General features: G+C 37.2%; 2 protein-coding genes across 2 annotated transcripts; one reads left to right on the plus strand and one right to left on the minus strand.

The window, feature by feature from the left end:
- Positions 1-12,706: 12,706 nt before the first annotated feature.
- On the plus strand, positions 12,707-15,997 carry OCT59_012113 (uncharacterized protein; the record flags this gene model as incomplete). The annotated part of the gene is made up of 6 exons (XM_066134246.1): positions 12,707-13,562; positions 13,869-14,175; positions 14,244-14,664; positions 14,732-15,218; positions 15,344-15,601; positions 15,675-15,997. The coding sequence occupies 6 exons, from the start codon at positions 12,707-12,709 to the stop codon at positions 15,995-15,997; spliced, it is 2,652 nt and encodes an 883-aa protein (XP_065989530.1).
- Positions 15,998-16,905: 908 nt separating this feature from the next.
- Positions 16,906-17,568, minus strand: OCT59_012114 (uncharacterized protein; the record flags this gene model as incomplete). The annotated part of the gene is made up of 3 exons (XM_066134247.1): positions 16,906-16,922; positions 17,048-17,188; positions 17,268-17,568. 3 exons carry the CDS (start codon positions 17,566-17,568, stop codon positions 16,906-16,908), a joined length of 459 nt encoding a protein of 152 aa, XP_065989531.1.
- Positions 17,569-18,265: the final 697 nt, after the last annotated feature.

Genomic DNA, 18,265 nt, shown 5'->3' on the forward strand with positions numbered 1-18,265 from the left:
TCGTCTCGATGAGGCGATTCCAACGAGCTATAAATCGTGTTTTTACAATCACTAGGTACCGAGAAATCTAGCAAAATGTTAAATGGTGCAGTAAACGTAAATCAAGAAATATTATAATGCCGATGTTTAACATTTTGTTGAATAACTCGTCAGCCAGTGATCGGAAAAGGATAAAACAAGGGTTGGTCACCCTATCTTGGTGGTTAGTCACTGAGACCCTCATTAAGCCTGAGTATGGTGAGGTCGCAGGTTCAATTCCCATGACCACGGAAATAAAAAGAATTTTACTGCGGACGCTACAACTAATAGCGTGAAGGTACAGGGGATTAGTGTAGTTGGACTGCATCATGGTGAATTAGTGTGTACGGTTAGGCCGCACATTTCAACTAAGGGTCATGGTGTCCTTCTAACGTTCCCTATGAGGCCATTGGCATGTGCGCAGTCTTGTCCTTGAGGTTACTACTATACCTTGGGGGGGACTTCCTGTCCAGGTGGTCACTCTATGATACCGCTTGGGGTCAGTAATGGCTAGATGGTCGTCCTAGATGGTAAAGCTGAGGGTGCAATGTCTTAGTAGTAGTTAGACCTTATGTTAGGTCTTAGACCAACCAAGGTGTTCGTGCACAGAACAGGTAGCGTGGCTATGGGGTTCGATTCCCTACTCCGAGGGTCCCTGGTTGGTGATCCCTGGTGGTTGATACCCACCATAAGGGGTGATCCTGGACAGATGCCTGCTACTTCCTGTCTGAGTGGTCACTATAAAGTATACCACTTGGGGTAAACAACTGTACTATCGGTACTAGGTAATCGCGGGCTGTAGTGGCGCTTTGAGTGAGGCTTAGTACCTAAAATGGTGGTATGGAAGGGTATTAGATGGTTGATGTTACCTGTCGAAAGTCCTCCATGAAAGTAGATACTCTCTAAAGGTCGTTAAATAAATTGAGTATCAGTATCATGCAATGGGTATAGGATGAGTAGGCGGCGTGTACCTGGCTCAGATCAGCCTAAAATGGCCCGATGGGAGATGTCTTCTATAGTGGTGCTGTTACCTGAGGAATTAAGTACTCGGTATAATGATTGCCCATTGAAGATGATAGGACACAGACCCGAGATTAGTCTCATAAGAGGCAATGGGTGGTCTGGCCGTAAACACTTGCAAAAGAAAAGGATAAAACTAGGGTTGGTCACCCTATCTCGGTGGTTAGTCGTGAGGGGCCACCTCATTAAGCCTGAGTATGGTGAGGTCGCAGGTTCGATTCCCATGACCACGGAAATAAAAAGAATTTTACTGCGGACGCTACAACCAATAGCGTGAAGGTACAGGGATTAGTGTAGTTGGACTGCATCATGGTGAATCAGTGTGTACGGTTAGGCCGCACATTTCAACTAAGGCGCCGCGTTTCCTTCTAACGTTCCCATGCAGGCCATTGGTAGTGCGCAGTCCCTGTCCTTGAGGTCACTACTATACCTTGGGGTACTTCCGTTCAGGTGGTCACTCCACGATACCACTTGGGGTCAGTAATGGCTAGATGGTTGTCCTAGATGGTAAAGCTGAGGGTGCAATGTCTTAGTGGTAGTTTGACCTTCTGTTAGGTGCTTAGACCAACCAAGGTGTTCGTGCACAGAACAGGTAGCATGGTTATGGGGTTCGATTCCAAACTCACTTGGGTCCTGCTTATGATCGCCTGGTGGCCGATACCCACAATAAGGGGTGATCCTGGACAGAAGCCTGCTACTTCCTGTCCGAGTGGTCACTACAAAGTATACCACTTGGGGTAAACAACTGTACTATCGGTGCTAGGTAATCGCGGGCTGTAGTGGCCCTTTGAGTGAGGCTTAGTCACCTAAAATGGTGGTATGGAAGGAAGTACTAGATGGTTGATGTTACCTGTCGAAAGTCCTCCATGAAAGTAGATGCTCTCTAAGTGCGTTAAATAAATTGAGTATCGGTATCATGCAATGGGTATAGGATGAGTAGGCGGCGTGTACCTAGCTTCAGATCAGCCTATAATGGCCCGATGGGGGATGTCTTCTATAGTGGTGCTGTTACCTGAGGAATTAAGTACTCGGTATAATGGTTGCCCATTGAAGATGATAGGACACAGACCCGAGATTAGTCTCATAAGAGGCAATGGGTGGTCTGGCCGTAAACATTAGCAAAGGAAAAGGATAAAACTAAAAAACTAAACTAACTCTCTTCTGTTGCCTTCACGACAATATTGCGACAAAAAATAAAAAAGATTTTTTCGAAGTATTTTTATTATTTACTTTGCGTTACTATTCACTATTACATATTTTAGTTCTCCCTTCTACTTTTAGCTATGACTAACAAACGAAATAATAAAGCTTCTGGTACTTCTGCTCCAAAACGTTCTGCCCAAAGTCCTCCTTCTGGCAACGTTCAAGGTCAAGGTTCTTCTGCTTCTACTCCTGGTCCTACTTCACAACCTTCGACCGACAACTTAGCAAAACGTACTCGGGTTTCTTCTGAACCCGTTATGGACCAAGACAATATTTTAACTCCTCCTGCTCCTCAGGATAATACTTTAACTTCCTCTTCCCCTCCCGTTGACAATAACGTGTCCCCTTCAGCCCTGACTCTGGTACCTCCCTTGATGACTCCCAACACTCCCCTTCTAACTCTGCCGATAAAGGAAAATCAGTAGAAATTTTGCCTCCTGAACCTGAACGTGCCGTGTTTCCTGACGCGTCTACTGCTGCTATACAATCTTCCCCCCTTCGCTTTTATGCTGCGGCTGCGCCTTCTACTATCGAAGGATTTTGGACCTACTACAAAACTAATCGCGAAGCTTGTGACGTGACTGACCGAGAATTCTCCTCCTTTTCCTCTTATGGAAGTAAAGTTACCACTCAAGGATCAGGCGATAATAAACTTATTGTTGTCTACTTCTGCTCCAAACCCGATATGGAAAAAGCTATCGCTGCACCTATCACCTCCATGCATGATCTACAGTTCCACGAACATGACCCATCTGCTAAAAAGGCAGATGAACAGCTTCGTACCCTGGTAGTTACCGACATCCCTCTCTTTGTTACAGATGCACAATTAAGGGGCACTTTCTCCCGTTATGGTATTGTTACCCACTACCGCACGCGTCTTTCGAAACTTTATCGCACTGCGTATATAGTTTTTGATTCCACCGCCTCCATGGATCAATTTGAGAACACGTGGGCTGTTCTTTGTACTGGACACTGCTTACGCGTCTGTCCTGCTTCTCATTCACCTGATCAACGCGCTGTTAGACGCGCCCATGTAGCTCCTTCGCCGGCCTTCCTCGCGGTTCTGTTGCCGCTGACCTTTCCGAAATTGCTGAAGAAGTTTCCGCTAAAAGCGTCAACGTCCCTTTCTCCTACAATTCCTACAACCCTAAACCTTACGCTTATGTACATTTTTCCTCTGCTGCTACTAAAGAATCGGCCATGGGGATTACATGTGCTCTCAAATCAATTGGTCTTACTTGGCATGAACCTACCGAAGTCTTCTCGCTTTGTCATCGTTGTGGTCGCCCTGGTTGTAATCCAGACAGATGTGCTTCGTCACGTGCTCCGCCGCGTCCTTCTCGCCCATGGTCTAGCAATGACAAATTGCGTGAATTATACAACAAACATTTACCTCCCTCTCATCCTGCTAAACGTCATAATCGTTTTGCACGTCCTGCTAATTCTGAACAGAGATCTTATGCTGATGTCGCTGGTAGAAGAGTTCCTTCCCGTTCACAGTCTCGCCCTAGATCTTCACGTTCGCGCTCTCGCCCTAACAATCGTCGTCGTCCTCATCGTCCTTCTCAATCTGAATTGGAGCACGACGTTGCTGCAATGGATGTTCCGCCTTTGATGGATTGGCAATATATTACTGAACAAATTACTATTATACTTGAAGAGATTACTCACCTCACCACCGAATTTGCTCAACTTTAACATCGTGTCAAATGGTTGGAAGATCAACATTCTTCTTCTCCTCCTCCTCCTGTCTCCGATTCCCTACACCCTCAGGCTCCCCTTGTTCCTGTACCTGAGCCTATGAATCAAGGATGGGATAATGCTGAAACCTCTGATCCTAGACGTCTTAGTGACAATCTCATGGATTTTAGTTCTCCAGCTTCGCCACCAAATGGCCCTAATTTCACTGCTCGATCGCATCTTCCTCTTCCTCCCCGTATGAGTTTAATCCCTGGCCTTGCCACGTAACCACAAGATCGCCTTTCCTCCCTTACTGCTACAGTTACTGAACTCACCAAAACAGTTCAACAAGGCATGGCTCAACAACAACAATTCTTGGCTGCTCGCGATAACGTGAACTCCCAATAAATTTTACTACCGATTATTTCCCTTTACTACTTACTCTTTTATCATAGTGTAGTAATGATGGACAATACAAAACATAATTTTTCTCCTCACCCTTCTCCCCTCATTAAATTTGGTCAAATTAATGTTAATGGTTTATGTTCTCCGGTTCGACAACATCATTTGCTTAATTTTTTTCTTCACTCTTCTTTTGGTGCTTTGTCTTTAAATGATACTCGCCTTTCCCCTTCAAATGCTAAATTTATTTTTAATAATGAACATTCCCAACATCACTTTAGGTCCTATTGGGCCTGTTCGACTTCTTCTCGTCCTCATGATGGTGTTGGCATTTTGCTTCGTAATCCCCTTCATAAACATGTTCAAACAATTGACTCTTGGCATGGTCGTCTTCTTAAATTAGATTTATTTTTTCACCAAACAAAAATTTCTATTATCTCTTTATATTATCCTCCCTCTGGTTCCGTTCATCAATCTATTTGTAATGATCTTATTGCCAAACTTCTTTCTTGGCTTGATCACGCTCGTACTAATAATTACTTTGTAGTTATCCTTGGCGACTTCAATGTTGATGAAATCGCTCATTCCAACTATTCATCCAATCATTTCAAACTTTTTCGTTTACTCTCTTCTCAGTTTTTTACCGATCATCAAGCTCATTCTTCTTCTGATGGTCCTGATCCTACCTTTTATCATGCCAATGGTTCTTCCAGACTAGATTATATCTGGTCTTCACCTGGTTTTCCTGCTCCTGGCTTATTTTCACAAGTGGTTGCTTGTCCTTATCTTTTGGATCGTCCTTTTACAGATCACAAAGTTCTGATAACTCTTTTTGACTTCAGTTCTTGTTTAGCTATTTTGGCTAAATCTCGACTTAAACAGAAAAAAGAGATGCGTACTGTTTTCTCTTACACTTCCACTTCAACTGACCAATGGGATAATTTTACTGCTGAAGTGGATGATTCTCTTGGAGTCTATTTAGATAGACAATATAATTCTCGTCTTGATTTCTCTTCTCTTTCTCTTGATTGTATGTGGCATGCTTTAAAAGCTGCCATACTTAGTGCTGCAATTGAAACATTACCCTTTCAAAAAGTCTTTAATACACACCGACATTCGTATTCTCCTGAATTAACTAAACTTATTGCTATCAACAAGTTTTTAGATCGATTTTTATATCGCCTTACTACTCGTCGTTCCAACCGGCCTACACAAATTGCGCAAATGACTGCTGCTTTACCCTCCCATCTTGAGAATCTTGCATCCTTGCTTCCTGATTATCTAATTCCTACCTATTCCACAACTCCTGTGTCTGTATTTAAATCGTTTTTACGATCACAGAAGAACTTAGTTTCTGCTTTTTTATCTTCTAAATTCGCTCAACACCTTACGGACTCTGTGGAATACTATACCGCATTACGTGATGAACATTTTTCGAACTCGCTTGGCACTTTTATAGACTCTGCCCTATCGGTTGATAAACGTTCAATTGTTCTTGACCGCGTCCTGATTGTCCTGGACTCTACTCCTACCCTTTTAACGGATCCTTCGGATATTAAACAAGCTGCTATTACTCACTTTCAAACAATTGTTTCTCCTCCGTTGGTCCGTCATTCTTCCATTGCTTCATTTCCTGCTCGGTGGCAACAAGCTTACACCCCCCTTTCTGGTGTATCCGCTTCTTTGTATGACCCCGTTTTGGCGCCTATCTCTTTACAAGAATGGTCTGCTGTGATTTCCTCCATGCCTAATAACAAAGCTTCCGGCCCTTCAAAAATTTCTTATGAGATGATTAAACATTTGTCCGGTGAAGCTTTAGATTTTTCTCTTTTACTTGCCAATACCTGCCTTTCTCACGGCTTATATTCCTGTTGACGGGCGTGGAAGCCTACGCGGTTTATCCTATTCCTAAACCTCATGACTTTGATGCTCAACTCAAGAACACTCGACCTATTACTCTTCTGGAAACGGTTCGAAAATGTGTAGTTAAAGTCGTCACTAATCGTCTTTCTAATATCTTTGCGGACAATAATGTCCTTCAAGGAGGTAACTTTGCGGGTTTACCTGGTGGTTCTACTGATGTCCCTATTAAGATGCTTGATGCGATCATCCATCAGCATAAACATGACTCTTCTGATGATCAGGAATTATGGATCGTTTCTCAAGATATCTCTAAAGCTTTTGATTCTATGGATTTGAATATGCTTAAATTAGCTTTAGTTAGACTACATATTCCTGCACTTTTAGTGCAATTTATTTTGAATCTCTTTACACGACGAAATAACAAAATTATCACTTGCCATGGCAATACAGCTGCTTATCGAGTACGTGTTAGTATCGATCAAGGAGAGATTATTTCCCCTTTACTCTGGGTTATTTACTTGGATCCCCTACTTACTGTTTTGAATCAAGAAGCACGAGATCCCTTTGTCTTGAAATCTTCAGCTCTTTTAGAATATTCTCCACTTGATTTTGAACAACATTCCTTACCTATTTCGCATTTAACGTTTATGGATGATTCTACACTTGTAGCTTCTTCGAAAACTGGAATTGAAGATCGTTTTTCTATAACTGCTGAATTTTATACCTTGAATAATGTTCAAGCTAATTCCGCTAAATATGTTCTTCTTTCCTCTTCTTCCCCTTCTTCGAGGATTGTTTTTGATCTTTCACCTTCTTCCTTAGTTTCCAATTTGTCTCTTTCCCTTTCTTCTTTGCCTTTGAATACTTTATTCCGTTTTTTAGGAGTTTGGTTTTGTTTATCCGCCTCTTCCCAATTTGTGCTTAAACAAGCGCGTTCCATGGTTAAAGATATGGCTGCTCTTCTTGGTCCGAAGAAATTATTGGCGCAACATGTAGCCTATTTGTACAATGCTATCCTCCTCCCGCGATTGGAATTTCGTCTTCAAACTACTCTCTTCTCTGAAAACACTATTCAATCAATTGTTACACCTATATTTTCAGTTATAAGAAGGAAGGCTGGTCTCGCTGCTACTACTCCATTAGCTTTGCTCTTCTTGAAACTTCCTTTCTCTATTCAAAATGCCTTTTACCGCTTTCTTTCTTCTCACGTAGCTTCTTGGCAAAAGATTTTCACTCATCCAGATTTTAGAGAGTTTGCCAATTATGCTATTTCATATCTTCAAGGCTTTTTGGGCGCGGAGAGTTGCCCGGCTACCATCTGCTTAGAGCCGTGGTCACAAATTGTTTCTTTACGGACACATACTTTGTTTAACACTCTTTTGTTTTCTTCACGACTTAATATCACGTGGTCTCTTTCTTTTCGACCTCCGAGGCGTGATCTACAACCAGCTATGCCACTCCGATCCATTCTACCACCTTCTATCTTTCAGACAAGTTGGAAACTTTGGAAAAATTTGAATTTGTTTGTGCTTGCTCAACTGGTTTCTCCTTGTGGACGTTACCTTATGAATTGGCCTGATCTTCGGTACCTTGGTGTCGTTGGTCGCAAAGGACGAATTCCTACTTGGTTTAATTTTATTATAAATAATTTTCTTTCTTTCTTCTTCTTCTTCTTCTTTACTTTTGCCTTTGTATTTTATTAAATTTTCTTTTACTTTAGCTTCTCCTTGTTTATTAGATCGTACTGTTAAAGATTATTATTTTTATCCTCAATGGGCTATTAATCTTGATTCTGCTACCCAAACTTTATCTGTTGGCCGTGTGTGTATCACCTACAAGAAACAAAACTCAGCTATCATGTCTCATTGGCTTCCCGTATCTACCTCGGCTGATGAACGAACTTATAACCCTTGCCCTGGCTGTGATCTTAATATTCCAGCATTATCCAAGAAATCTGCCATTAAACAACGCTGTAATAGCGAGAAGTGCTTTTTTAATGTAATCTTATCGGAAACTGTGGGCTATCCTACCAGAAATGCCAAAGTATTTGCGGCTTATCTTCCCATAACTTTGTCTACTTCATGGAGTTACGCTACTTCTTTGGCCCTTGTTCATTTGACGAATTTACCCTCAGCTGGCTCTTCCACCCTTTCTCCTCCTTCTCAAAATAGGATAGAAGAGGATGTCTTGCCACCTTCTGTGCAATCTTTGTATACGGATGGTTCTTTCCGTCCCGCTGAAGATCCTTTATCCTCTTCCATGGCTTCTGCTTGGATTGCTCTTGATGATGATGGATTTATCCTTGAATCTTCATCCATGCATCTCCCTTCTTGTTTCCCTTCAGCTTTACGTTCTGAAATTTATGCTGTTTTATTAGGATTGAGCGCCCTTTCCCGTGACTCTTCAATCTCTATTTATACTGATTGTAGTCAGTTAATTTCACTTTGGACACGTTTCGTTGATTCTCCTTTTTCACCGAAGTTGCTTCGCGAACCTAATCATCTTCTCTGGCTTTCTATTCAACAACTTATCATGGATTGTAATCTTAAAGTCGTTTTGATTAAAGTCCCTGCTCATGGCGATGACATCCACAATATACAAGCGAATTTTTTGGCAAAAGACGCTCATTCATCTTTACAACCCACCGTTTCACCTTTGGCATTTTGTTATGCTCCATGTTTATTGACTTTTAACTCTTTGCCCATTGACCTGAATATTCGTCATTTTCTCCGCTCTATAGCAGACGCTTGTGCTCTATTATCTTTTTGTTCACTGGCACGCTTTACTGCTCTTGGTTCTCCTTCACTTTTTGATTGGGCTGGTATATATTTTTGCCTCTCACAAATTAAAGGTTTTGCTTCGCATAAGAATGGTCGTCCTGAATTCTGGATCTTCCGCATCAAACTCCTTTTGGACATATTGCCTACCTTAACTACTCTTCAACAACGCAAACCTTATTTATATTCTCCTGATTGGTTTTGTCCACAGTGCAACTCAGCTCCTGAAGATTTGAATCATCTTTGGACTTGTCCTTATATTCTACCAGATTTAAATCCGTGCTTAACACATCGTTCTGAAATAATCAAATTCAGAGATTCTTGTTTATCTTCGTTCTTAGTTTTAAAGCCTTTGGATATTACCTTCCAAACTGGATTCTCTGCTTTAGACTGTTGGAATTATGAATTTCCTTCGCCGACCTGTCTCTGGCTTACTAGAGGATTATTACCTGCGCATTTAACAGCATTTTTAAATCGGCATTTTCCCCTTTCTGTTATATACAAAATTATTTCTCCTCTTCTAAACGACTTTCAAATCGCGCTTTATGGTGAAATTTGGTTGTGTCGGAATGTTCTTTTCCATGCTTGGGAAGAGTCACAGGGTATCTCGGCTGCTTCCAAATTACGTGGCCCGTCTACAAATTCTTCTTCTATTGCTACTTCTTTACATAAACACAACTCTTCTTTGGCGACAGTTTCTCAGGATTCCTGGATTTCTTGGATATCCTCTTCTATAATTCGGGGTGGATCATGGATTTCGCACTTGGATTTTCTGCGCCGCTTAACAGTTCAACCTCTTAGGATCTCTTTCTGGTAACGGACTGGATTTTTGGATGTTGGATAGTTGACTCACACTGGCCTTCGGGTAAAGTTGGGGTATGCGATTCTGTAATAGTTTAGTTTTTCTTTTCTTGAATTTATTCTAGTTTAGATTTCTTTATTTGAATGAATCGTGAAGCTATTTTTTTTTTTATTTTTTATTAGTTTATTTTCTTATTTTTGGAATATTGTTCGATCACATTCTCGAAGTTTAAATATAAATAAAAGATAAAGTCATAAGACTGTTTGCAAAGGAAAAGGATAAAACTAAGGGTTGGTCACCCTATCTTGGTGGTTAGTCACTGAGACCCTCATTAAGCCTGAGTATGGTGAGGTCGCAGGTTCAATTCCCATGACCACGGAAATAAAAAGAATTTTACTGCGGACGCTAAAACCAATAGCGTGAAGGTACAGGGGATTAGTGTAGTTGGACTGCATTATGGTGAATTGAGTATAATTAACGGTTAGGCTGCACATTTCAACTAAGCGGTCATGGTATCCTTCTAACGTTCCCTATGAGGCCATTGGCATGCGCGCAGTCCTGTCCTCGAGGTCACTACTATACGCTTGGGGAAAAGCTTCCTGTCCGGTGGTCACCTACGATACCGCAGGGGTCCGAGTAATGGCTAGAAATCGTCCTAGAAGGTAAAGCCTGGGCAGGGTGCAATGTTTTAGCGGTGAGCGAGACCTTCTGTTAGGTCTTGAGACCAACCAAGGTGTTCGTGCACAGAACAGGTAGCATGGCCCTAACGGGGTTCGGATTCCCTACTCCTTGGGTGCCTGGTTGGTGATCTCCCCGGTGGTTGATACCCACCATAAGGGGCGATCCCTTGGACAGACGCCGCATACTTCCCGTCGAGTAGGTCACTATAAAGTATACCACTCGGGTAAACAACTATACTATCGGTACTAGGTAATCGCGGGCTGTAGTGGCGGCCTTTTGAGTGAAGACAGTACCTAAAATGGGTGGTATGGAAGGGTACTAGATGGTTGATATTACCTGTCGAAAGTCCTATGAAGTAGATGCTGTTTAAAGGTCCGAAATAAATTGAGTATCAGTATCATGCAATGGGTATAGGATGAGTAGGCGGCGTGTACCTAGCTTCAGATCAGCCTAAAATGGCCCGATGGGGGATGTCTTCTATAGTGGTGCTGTTACCTAGGAATTAAGTACTCGGTATAATGGTTGCCCATGAAGATGATAGGACACAGACCCAAGATTACTCATAAGAGCAATGGGTGGTTTGGCCGTAAACGCTTGCAAAGAAAGGATAAAACTAGGGTTGGTCACCCTATCTCGGTGGTTAGTCGCTGAGACGTCAAGCCTGAGTATGGTGAGGTCGCAGGTTCGATTCCCACGACCAGCGGAAATAAAAAGAATTTTACTGCGACATAGCAATGCGTGAAGGTACAGGGATTAGTGTAGTTGGACTGCATCATGGTGAATTAGTGTATACGGTTAGGCGCACATTTCAACTAAGGGTCGTAGGTGTCTTTCTAATGTTCCCTATGAGGCCGTTGGCATGTGCGCAGTCCCTGTTCTTGAGGTCACTACTATACCCTGAGGGGGGGACTTCCTGTCCGGGTGGTCACTCTACGATACCGCTTGGGGTCAGTAATGGCTAGATGGTCGTCCTAGATGGTAAAGCTGAGGGTGCGAATGTCTTAGTGGTAGTTTGACCTTCCTGTTAGTCTTAGACCAAGCCAAGGTGTTCGTCATCGAACAGGTAGTATGGCTATGGGGTTTGATTCCCTACTCCTTGGGTCCTGGTTGGTGATCCCTGGTGGTTGATACCCACCATAAGGGGTGATCCTGGACAGATGCCTGCTACTTCCTGTCCGAGTGGTCACTACTAAGTATACTACTTGGGGTAAACAACTGTACTATCGGTGCTATGTAATCGCGGGCTGTAGTGGCCTTTGAGTGAGACTTAGTACCTAAAATGGTGGTATAGAAGGGTACTAGATGGTTGATGTTACCTGTCGAAAGTCCTCATGAAAGTAGATCTTTCTCTAAAGGTCGTTAAATAAATTGAGTATCAGTATCGTACAATGGGTATAGGATGAGTAGGCGGCGTGTCTCAGCTTCGATCGGCTAAAATGGCCCGATGGGGGATGTCTTATAGTGGTGCTGTTACCTGAGAAATTAAGTGCTTTCGGTATAATGGTTGCGTTGAAGATGATAGGACGCGAGCCGAGATTAGTGCCATGAGGCAATAGGTGGTACGCCGTAAACGACTTGCAAAGGAAAAGGATAAAACTACCACCATTCGATTCGTCTCGGTGAGACGATTACAGCAATATGATACATTTTTGTACGATTATTAGATGCCAAGTTATTTAATATATTCTTTATATAACTGTGATTATAAACGGTTCTTTTTAATATAAGATTTTTGAGGATAGGTGTGATAGTGACTATAGATAGATTGTGACTATATAGGATAGATTTTAATAATAAAGTGGCAAATATATCGTTTTTGATTAAGGAGGTGATGCTTTTTGATTATAGAAGTTAGTTGTACAAACTGTTGTATCGTTTTTGATTATTGAAAAAATAAATGTATCATTTTTGATTATTGAAAAAAAAATTCTATCGTTTTTGATTATTGAAAAAAAATGTATCATTTTTGATTATTCGATAGTATCACGTTTTATTTATTTAATTTATACTTAACAAGTTAATGTATCATTGTATAACATTTAACGCGTTCACATAATACTTTTCACACGACAAATGGTTCAATTCTTTTTCTTTTCCAAAAATTTTGATTTCTCTTTTGATATTTTTTTCTTTATTATATAATAGTTTTTATAATATATTTTGCGTTTTATAACCTTGTTTATATTTTTTACGTGATAATTATTTGTAATAATTTTCTTTCTATAAATTTGTGTAACGTTACTATACTGTATATTATAATATGGAAACTTACGAAAATCAAATCAAATACAACGATGATGGCTCAGTAAATGTACCATTTGGTCGTGCTGCAGAATGGTATATATCAAATGCAAATCTTTTAAAAAATTATCGCTTAAAAAATCAAAGTAGACAAGTTACTCCTAAACTTGTTAAAGCTGGAATCTTAACGGTAGAACGTGTACAAGGGGCAATAGATTACTTAGCATGGAAAACTAAAACTGGAACGGTAAAATCAACAAATCGTATTGATGATGTTTTAGTTTTAACCAGTTTAGGAAGAGATCTGGTTTCTCAAATTGAATTAGGATTAGCCAAAAACCAACAATGTTGGTATTGGGTTATGTATTGTTCGGGTGATGGAGGCAACTGTCAAAGATTATGCGGTAGTGTTGGAAAATGTAATGAAAATTGCGAAAATTATAATTTACGAAATAATTTGAAAAATGGAAATGATATGCACCATTGTAGTGTCAGAGTTATTTCTGAATGTCGGTTATCTTGGCTATCATTAGAAAATCCATTGCGAATTACCATTCAAGGAACTCATCGTACATTTTACAATAATAATATTCCTAAAATTTCAAGAATAAATTTAACTTATTCTGTCAGAGATTCGATAGCATTAAGCAGAAGAGCAGACTACAGGACAGCCAAAGGGATAAAAGCGAAATTATTAACATCACTTAATGGTGCATCAGAAGAAGTAATTAACAATGCATTAGCAAGCCAACGTATAATATGTAATAATGACAAACTCTGGCAATTTGTTGCCAGAGATGATAAGAAATTAAAGGATGATACTGGTCCTTGGACTCAGCTTGATAGTTTAGTAAATAATATATTAAAATCTCAAGGTTTTATATTATATTATCAAATAGCAGACATTAATCAACCAGCTGATTCATGACCGATATTATCAACTTACAATTTCTGATGAGTTTTGGTTAAAAAATGCTCGTGATTACGGTAAAATCTGTATCGGAATAGATGGTAAATATGATTTAAATTTGGACCGTGCACCGGTATTATCAATTGTCACGAGAATAGTGCTGGTTGCGGATTGCCTGTTGCATTTGGTAAGTAAAATTTGACATATATTAAATTATTTAGTATATAATTTATTGTAATTTATTAAATTGTAAATAAAATATATATATTAGCGCTATTTAATAAGGAAAATCATCATACTATAAAATTGGCTATTGACGCTATTAAAAAAAATATCCCATATGATAACGAGTTCTGTGAACACAAGTGGTACTATGAAAATCTTTTATCTGGAAACGGATTTCAACGAGTTCGTGAATGTCAAAACAATAATTGGAAGCCATATATCTTAATTGATAAGCATAGACCATCTAAACTTGCTATCCAAAATGCTTCACATAAACCAATTTTATGTTGGTTTCATATTATGAAAACTTTTAGTGAAAATTTAAATAAATGGCAGATACCTGCAAAATTCAGGTAAGTTATATATTATATTAATTTTTTTTTATTAAAATTGATAACTAATTAATTATTTTATTGTTTAGATATCCAATAGCATTAGCGTTTAAAATTGTAGGTCGTAGTCGAACTGAAGAAACTGCCATTGAAATGGCTAAGAAATATATCGAATTTATTAACACTCTTCCATTGGAAAAAACTAAAAAAGATAAATTAATAGATGATTTATCTAAAAATTGGATGTGCACGGAGTGGAAATTAAGTTTTATTGATGCTGGTCGTATTTCCAAAAACATTACAAACAGATTTTCATGGACTACGAACAATTTTACAGAACGGATCAATAGGACAATTGAAGCAGTATATAGTGGTAAACAAACACCATTGACATTTGTTGAACGAATGTATGGAATAAAATTTCAAAGTGAAACTATTGTAAGTCATGAAGATTTAAATAAGTTTGAATCTGGTTTAGTTACTTTATTCAATACTCAAACGATTGAACAGGTAAGAATTTTTTCGTTATCATTTTTAAATAATATTATTAAATTAATTTATTTTAAATTATTTATAGCAAACTAAAGATGATATGATATGTTGTGATAAACTTCGAAGATTAAATCAAGGAAGATTAGATTTTCTTCTTAATATGGTTAAGATATCATCAGACCAAAATACTTTTCTTGTTAAAAAAAAATCTGATGATTTATTCGTATCTTCTTATGATGATAAGCCTTTGCGTCTAGATGAGAAAATTGTACGAAAATTAAATGATATGATCAATTTTCTTATGAAATCTTTATTATCCGAAAATGTAATATTAGAACAAGGATTTCATATATGTAATGTTATTACTGGTGAATGTACATGCTGGGAATACATATGGAATAGTTCATTACGTGATAAATGTAGGCGCTGTCATGCAGCCACTTTGCTTATAGAAACACAACAAAAAGGACATCTAGAAGTTGTAAACGAAGCAAAGAAAAATCTTGTTCTCTATTTTCGTAATAAGGAACGAGTAGTTCCCGCGTCTATAAAAAATAATGTAATATATCAAGGTGGACATGGAAGATTCTTATCAAGAAATTATTAGATTATATAATATGCAAGGTAAGATGTTTGAAATAATTTTTTAAAAATTATTATTGTTATTTATTATATTAATCTTACTTTTGCTCATTAGGTAATAAAATATTTTATCCACTTAAACGGTCATCTCAGGAGATTAAAGATCTATTTCGGCCAGCAGAATTAAGTGAAAGAACAAAATCAAATTTAGGCGCACCTCCTAAATTATCTGCTAAACCTCGATCGTCCCATAGAATAAATTTACCAAACCAATCACAATCTGGTAATACGTTTTCTATACAACAAAGGAAAACAAAACAAATTCGAAATCTTAAACGAAAACGAGAAGATAATTTATCTTCAATTAGTACTGGTAAAGATATATATTTAACGTAATAACATTAATATCTGTATTATTAATTTCTTTACCTATATTTATTTAATAGATAGAAGAAGTACATCTTCATTTGCATCATCATCATCGTTTATAATGCCAAGCCCACCCCGCAATGTATTTCAATATCTTCCAGAACTGCCATCTAATGATGATTTAAACTTGGATTTAGAATTTGATTTAGTACCTAATTCTCACAATTTATGCCCCTATTGTGATAATATCCTACCAGATATTTTACCAGAAAAGATAAAAGACCAGTTACAAAATCTACAAAACAAGTCAATCACAGAAGAAGAACGTTGGTCTTTTTGTATAATGCATCATGGTGAATTGAATATTGTTCCACATGGATTATCAAAAGGATATCCCTGAATATATCGATTTTAATGTACTTCCATCACGCATAATCAAATTTGAAAAAGATCTCATTGAAATTATTAACGGAAATATTTCAAGTTACTATTGGGATATTGCATCTTCAATATATAAAGAAGTCGGATATAATAAAGCCAAGGCGCCAATGATGCTCATGAATCGATTTGAAGTTTTTCAGGTTGGTAATTATCTGTTTGAATATAAATTTTGTTTATATTTTATTAATTAGCTTTACTAATTTACAGCCAGGTTATTATGGGTTTAATGGGTTATATACTATTGTTAATACTTTAATAGAATTGTTTGTTAACTCTAATAATCTCACAAAAGACAAAACGTACCCATTAGACCCTATGGATTTTATTTACGAAGTTCTAGTACCAGAAGTAACATTACGTCTGATTCAAGAGGACCGTAATAATAGTATAACACTTGAAGATGCGAAAGAAATTTTAAATGATAGTATTGAATTTGGAGTTTATATGCATAGCAATGAAATAGATGATTGATTAATACTATTGTCTTTTAGTTGTAATAAAGACAAATTTTGAGAAAATAAGGATTAAATTTATGACATATGAATGTTGGCAATTCTTTGTTTTAAATGGCTTAATAAAAATATACAAGAAACAGTAAATAGTAAGGAAACAAAAATAACGATTAATAAGTTTAGTAATTTGAAATTATTTAGTGAATAAAGTCTCCGATATGCAAACGCAAGATACAGTATGTCGAATCTATGCATGTGACCTGTGACCATGTGATACTATCGAATAATCAAAAATGATACATTTTTTTTCAATAATCAAAAACGATAGAATTTTTTTTTCAATAATCAAAAATGATACATTTATTTTTTCAATAATCAAAAACGATACAACAGTTTGTACAACTAACTTCTATAATCAAAAAGCATCACCTCCTTAATCAAAAACGATATATTTGCAATAAAGTGTTTTGAACATTCAACTGGTGTGACTATATAGTAGAATGTGACTATAACGGGAGTGACTATAGAGGGAGTTGACTGTACTTTCATTAAAGCACCAACGTGTTGTTGAGTCTTATCTATTGCATTATTTGTAACTTTGATTAGTTCCGCCTTTGCAATTTCACGATTTGTTGCATCAGTATGATCTTTTGTTGAAGCATGTTCTCCTAGAGCAGAAGATTTAAAATTCTTTGAACCTAATAAAGTAAAGATTTAATTAATACAGTATAATAATTTAAATAAATTATTTTATTATTTTTAAATAAAAATCATTACCTCCTTTTCCAAATTTATTTTGCTTATTATGGGTTTTGCATAGCGAACAAAACATAAGGTTTTTTGATGTGTCATAAATTAACCACCTATAAATTTCTAACCATTCTTTTTGAAAAGTTGCAGTTTTTTTCTTCAATAAAAGATGCGCTTTTTTCTTTTTAAAATTTAAATTTTTTTGTAATATATGTTTATTATTTGGTAATTCTTCAAGTTCTGAATCAGTGTCACTAGATTCAGAATGAATAATATCTGTGTCTTCGCTAGGAACTTTTGTTTTGAAATATTGTTTAATAGTAGACATTTTATGACGCGTAATATGAAAATTTTGATTATCAAATGATGATCTATAAAAATATAAAATATATGCCACCAATATACAAAAAATTTTGCCGGATAAAAATCTGTTGATCTTAAAAATATTCTGGAAAAAAATCCATTCTATAAAATTTTTATCGGATTTTCTTTAAAAATTCTGGTTTTTGCCAGAATTTACAATACTATTTTTAGCTCTGACCTAAGGTAAGGTTTACATATAAAACTCTTTGAAAATCCTATTATAAAAGGAAATTTTATGTTATATTGTTATGATTTTTTTCCTTTTTAATCAATTAACCAATAGAATTTAAGCAAATTCTAAAGTAAGATTTCATATGAAAGTAAATTTTTACCAGTAACATATCTTAGTAGTAGGCAGGGTCCTACTTTATAGCTAAAACATTACCCCAAGTCTTGAGATAATTAAGTATTTTAAATTGAGACTATTTAGAAAAGATATCATATACGACTATTTTTTGAATATTATTCTTGAATGCAGACTTACAGTGGACATCAAAAAAAACGCACCAAACTTTTTTAAAATTATTAATTGTTCTTATTAAATCAATTTAAATTCAATTAAAATAAAATTTAAAACTTAAATAATATATGGTTTGGCCTACTAAAAAACATAAAATTTAATATTAATTTACTAATTAGTTTTTTAATTACATAACATTAAA

This window comes from Rhizophagus irregularis, chromosome 2 (assembly GCF_026210795.1).
Source record: "Rhizophagus irregularis chromosome 2, complete sequence".
Taxonomy (NCBI): Eukaryota; Fungi; Glomeromycota; class Glomeromycetes; order Glomerales; family Glomeraceae; genus Rhizophagus; species Rhizophagus irregularis.